The sequence below is a fragment of the Hydra vulgaris genome, chromosome 10, assembly GCF_038396675.1.
Source record: "Hydra vulgaris chromosome 10, alternate assembly HydraT2T_AEP".
Taxonomy (NCBI): domain Eukaryota; kingdom Metazoa; phylum Cnidaria; class Hydrozoa; order Anthoathecata; family Hydridae; genus Hydra; species Hydra vulgaris.
Window position 1 is genome coordinate 27,851,501 of NC_088929.1, and position 6,000 is coordinate 27,857,500.

The 6,000-nt window shown below is 30.8% G+C and overlaps 1 protein-coding gene across 1 annotated transcript in view; it reads left to right on the forward strand.

Moving 5' to 3' along the window:
* The window catches only part of LOC100215909 (serine/threonine-protein kinase TAO3), a 51,038-nt gene that overhangs the window by 22,451 nt on the left and 22,587 nt on the right, over positions 1–6,000 (forward strand). Inside the window, exon 11 of the mRNA XM_065807675.1 lies at positions 2,371–2,496. Within this exon, the coding sequence (XP_065663747.1) occupies positions 2,371–2,496 (126 nt within the window). The remainder of the gene's footprint in view (positions 1–2,370; positions 2,497–6,000) is intronic.

Genomic DNA, 6,000 nt, shown 5'->3' on the forward strand with positions numbered 1-6,000 from the left:
CTTGTTTATCCTTTTTTGTTTATCCTTTTTTGTTTATTTAGACGTATATTATATTAAAATTGATTACACATGTTTTACAACCCTCGGAATTAGGAAAAATGAGGTCGGCAATAATTTGCTGACCTCAATCTTTTAAAGGTCGGCATCAGGTCGGTAAAAATTATTTGATACAAAGTCTTACCATAAAACATAGAAACGAGGTTGGCAATTTTTTGCTGACCTCAAACACTTTCAGGTTGGCAGTTAGGTCAGCATTGCCAAATGCCGACCCTAACTCCTAGGGTTGAATACATAAGTTGACTATAAAAGTTAATAGCGAAAGTTAACAACTTGTAGATTTTCTCTGCAAAACAAGAATTTTTCAAGGTTATCTGTTAAAAGTCTGTTTTTTTTATTGCTTAGTATATCTCCAGCTGTTGAAAATAACCTTTTCACATCAGTTTATGTTGGTGGAGGGGTGAGAAACCTATTGACAATTTTAACAAAGGCCAGCTTGACATCACAACCCAAATTGTTTTTGTAATTCTTCCAGAAGTTTAGACAGGATAATTGAGAGTCTAATCATTTATTGATTCTTTGATCAGTCTAGATTTTGATTTTTGGTCTAATGTTGATTGAGATTGGGCAATGATGTTTTTTATCAATTTAGATAAGCCCAAAATATTAAATTCTTCAGAAACTTGCTTGAATTCATTAAGAGATGGCTGTAAAGAATCCAGTTGTATTAAGATGGTTTCTTTTGCAGCGTTACATGCATCAAGAGAACAGAAAAAAAATGCTTAAACTTTGGATCAAGTAAGTTTGCAATGAAATAGTGCTTAGCTTGCTCTGTAATGCTCCATGCTCCAGAAACAACTTTCCATTGCAAGCCTCACTGCTTGCTTCATTGTAATCAGATCATCGTTTTCACTTTCAGTTTCTATTGACTTTATTATTGTTGTCACAATGGGAATACAAGCACTATTGCAAGAATCACTTTCAAAATGAAGTTTAGTTAACAACCAAAGTTTCAACTGAACCCATTAAAAAAGTTCTTATAATAACTAGTTGAAGAGAATGGAATGTATCTATCAAACCAGATAGATACAACCTGGTTTATTAAAGGCTGCTTTAACATTAACAGCATTTTTTTCTCAAACAAATATCAATGTTTCTTGAATCTTTTGATAAATATTTGCTAATATAGTGTGACGTTCATCAAACTTGGAGCATGACAAACAGAACCTTATTTGTTCACAGTCTTTTGAAATGAAATGTCATCCCTAAATAACATTGATGAAAGTTCATCAAGGTCAATTGACACTTTTAAGACTTTTTCTTCGGCTAAACAATTTTTTAGGGCAGTTTTTATCTTATCATATGTTGGGTCCTGCATGCTTTTGTTATATTTTGCATTTGTAATTTCATAAGTTAGAGCAATTAGGGTATTGTGTCACAAAAAAACAGCTTCATTGACAACTGACCATGGTTGCATGATGAGAATAATCATTTCAAAGATAATACATTTTTCATCCTTTTATTGAGTTCAATTTAATTTTTGTGCTGGTTTCAAACTAGTGGGCCATAGTAGGTTGAAACATTTCTGCTCTTTGCTTCTTAGATCTAATGTTGAAAATAGGAATTGTTCTTTTTTTGTTTAATTTGGAATAACTTTTTTCTTGAGACTTTTAACTTTGCAGAAGCAAGGAGGGTTTTGTCAATAAGAGGGTCGTGAGTTTTAGATGAGATGAAAGGCCACTGGCAGTCTGGTACTTAAGATCATTAAAATTCATGAGACTTTTCCATTGCAAATATTACAATTGACATACTTAGGATCACTAATGGATATTGTAAAATGCTTTCAAATCCAACTTTTTTGACGACTTCTATCTTATATAATTATAATAATAATAATAACAATAATATTAATAATAATAATAATAATGATAGTAATAAATTATTAGCCATAAGAAAATAATGAGAAAAATAAAAGTACTCACAGAAAAATCTATATAAGTAAAAACATCCACACATAAACAAAAATATCCACGAAATATTGTAATTTTTGTTCTCTTTGTGAACAAAAAAAGACTTATTTAAACTATTTAAAGCAAATTTGTTTTTAAAATTTAAAATTCTTTAAATGTAAATGGTTATCAGTGCAAGATTCAAAATCAAATGAAATTTTGCTTCTTACCGAATTTATTAAAAGTACCAAAATATAGGTATCGGTTCAAATTGAAATTTTGGTCGAAACCGAAACAGAATTTTGGTTAATCACTGATTATTATTAGATGCTTCAATATTTTACAATATTAAACAATCATAAAATGTGGAAACCTTTTTTAAAAATTTTTAGATTGACTTTTTTTTATACTTTTTTTTTTATAGGAAACAAAGAGGGTGAGTGTAACAAGTAGAGGAAGTAACACGAGTGATACATCTCCAACAGCAAGCTCAGAAGATGATTCCAATAGTCTTTCATCTTCAGCAGATAAACCTGTTTTTTTTACAAGTGTAAGAGATATTAATTTTGAAGGAGTTTTCATAGTTTCAATATGCTGCACTAATATTACCTACAGCAACAACATACTTTGACAACATAGTTACAACATGTGGCATTAATATTAACTACAGCAACAACATACTGTACAATATAGTTGTAACATGTTGCCCTAATATTAACTGCAGCAAAAACATACTTTACAACATAGTTGCAACATGTTGCACTAATATTAACTACAGTAACAACATACTGTTCTTAAGTGACCAGGGTTGAAATTTTTTATCAAACCTGGCCCCAGTCAAATTTCAACCCAATCCTAAAGTTGTTTTTTTTTTCAAAATTCATGTTATATTTTATATATAAACATGTATATTTATATATAGACATCATCATGATAAACTCGATGATGATGATGATGATGATGATGATGATGATGATGATGATGATGATGATGATGATGATGATGATGATGATGATGATGATGATGATGATGATGATGATGATGATGATGATGATGATGATGATGATTATCATCATGAGTCTTAGTCTTCCCCTTTTATGCTGTTTCTCTAATATAAAAAATCTCAAGCATTTTTGTTTCTTAATTAAAGCTTGTTCATGCCACATGTAATGCACTCTCTCCAAGTTTTCTTATCTCTACCTCTACTATTTTCTCCTGAAGCCTCTCTACATGTTGATACCCAAGCCGCTTTAATCTTCTCTGACAAATGTTGTTCTAAACAATGTTTTTTCTAATCTCTGTCTAAAATTTTGTCTCCTTTTCTCATCTTGAGTCATACCACATATCCATCTGATCATCACCTTCTTATTCGGCAAATACTACATCATATAAATACTAAAGTTCATACAAATATGTAAAGGTATACCAGAATCTTAATAACTAGCAAACATATGTTTATATTATGTATAATTGGGAACAAAATATTCATATATGTCCATATTATGTATGATTGAAAACAAATATCTTTTTGTTATTGCAAGAAATCAATGTAAAAAGGTCCTATCTATTGCTAAGCTCTGTTATTCTCAGTTAACTAAATTTTATTTCAGATTTTAGTATTTTATCTCAGATGTTCTGAGACTTTTAGAAAGTCTTCGACTTTCTAAAAGTCATAACTAAATTAAGTCTAACATTCCATCTCTAATTCATGGGTCTGATCTCATTACTTCTCTCCAGAATAAGACAGTGTTATCTGCATAAAACTTTTCCTCTAATTTGGCTCTTGATCTAATGGTTATACTCTTCCAGCCATTCCAGTTAAACAGATTAACCTATTGTTAGACATCCAAGTCACTCTCGCTTCTACGGCTTTTGGATTAGACAACATTTCGATCAGTTGTCCAAAAAAGGGTCCTAACCTCTTTGGAAATGACCCAAAAAATTCCTTGAAGGCGTGAATTAAAATCTTTTAACTACGTCCGCAAGAGAAAATTGCATTTAAAGTTTTTGCCTAATTTACACTAAGTAACTTGATTTTCAAAATGCGTTTCCACTGCTAAAAGTTTTTTAATAAAAATTTAAATTTAAAGGCAATAAAATATGTTAGCACCAAATTCAGCAAAAACTCATGGTGATTGCAGAAAATCTGTTTTCTTTTTGTGTTTATAGAAAAGTGATGGCATATTAACTGATTTTTTGATGGAAAGAGTTAAGAATATTTTTAAGTGTAATATTAATTTCAATGATGAGAAAATTCCAAATGGCGTTTGCAATTCATGTAGAAGCAGACTACAACGACTGTTACAACCATACTGTTAGTATTATTGGACAGATACCAGACTTGTACAATTTCAATTCGATTATCATTAAGCCATCTACAAGATATTTTGGTGCTTGCCAGTGTATAATTTGCAGGGTGGCCAAATCAAAGCTCAAAGAAAATCTGCCACAGATTGAGCTTGATATATTTAAAAAAAGAGCTGTAGTAGCAAACTTGACAACCTCTGGATAAAATTAGCAGATTTTTTCATGATGTAAAATGTTGTCATTCTAGTCAAAGAAATGAAAAACTAAGTTCAAAAAGTTGTTCACTGCAAGAACTTGAATGCTTTAATCAACTATATTCTTTCAGTAAGAGGGCTTACATCACATCATTTAGTTAAACTTGGAATTGATGGAGGTGGTTCATTCTTAAAAATTAACAAGGGTAGTTGACACCTATTCCAAGCAAAGTTATACTCAAGGATCATGTCTTAAATCAAATTCTTCTGCCCAGGATGGTGTAAAAAAATCAGCTGATTGTTGCTGCAGCAGAAGGTATTCCTGAAACATATGAAAATCTTAGGACAATGTTAAGCCTCATACAAATTGAAGATGTGTTTTAAATAATTTCATGTGACATGAAAGTAGCCAACTTTTTATGTTGTATCCAGTCTCACTCTAGCAAACACCCATGTTGCTGGTGTGATGTCGAGTCTGACAACCTTACAAACTCTGGCCAATCACAAATATTTAGTTCTTTATACAACAGCTATGCTAGATTCTTCTCTTTAGGCACAAAACTTCAATCGACTAAGAATTATTTAAATGTTGTCCATCCTCCATTAATTAACCCCTACAGGCAATTTGAGCTTTTCTTGATGTAATTCCTCCAATGGAACTCCATCTTTTCTTGGAATATTCAACCATATTTTCAAGCAACTCTTTGAAATGAATGGCCAGATCTCTTGCACCTTCAAATGCAAGCATATCATGGAGAATAGTTCAATGGAAATGAATGTAACAAACTGTTAAAGAATGTTGACATTCTTCAGAGTCTTGCCCAAAAGTTGCGCATTGCAAGAAATGCCTTTTGTTGATTGCTTCAGAAAGCTTCAATCTGTTAAAAAAGCTTGTTTTGGAAAATCTTGGGCGCAGGATTCTGTCAAAATATTTCAGAATTCAAGCATTCTTACTTAGCTCTTAGAATTTCAGTTACTCCCAAAGCACATGCAATTTTTCATAACATCAAGGAACTTGCTGAAAAAATGAAACTGGGCTTGGGTTTTCAGTGAGCAAACCACTGAATCGATGCATGCTAAATTCAAGATCCACTGACAAAGGTTTAAAAGGCAACCTTTTTCATCCTGAATATGGGAATAAACTACAGTTACAAATTTGCATTGGTTTAAGTTACTTTGTAATTTAGTGTATATGTTTAGAAATATATGCGCATCTTTTTAAAAAAAGTTGTGTTTTAAATAATGCCATGCTTAAGAATAAAATTTTAATATCATTTTCTTTTGATTTTTTATCCTACTAATAAATCTAAAGAAGTTTATTAGAAGCTTATATTGTATATTGATATACTAGTATTGGAATGTTTATACTTCATTAATATTCTTTATTAAAACATAATTTTGAATCAAAGGGATATTAGTTTGTGGTATTTGTAAAATTTAAGGCAAAAAAACATTTTTTTTGTTCTTTTGGCTGTGCAAACTCTTTTAAAAAATAATTTTGCTCCTGCAGGTGTAATTAAAAGATTTTAATTTTTTCTTTAAAGTGATTCCTA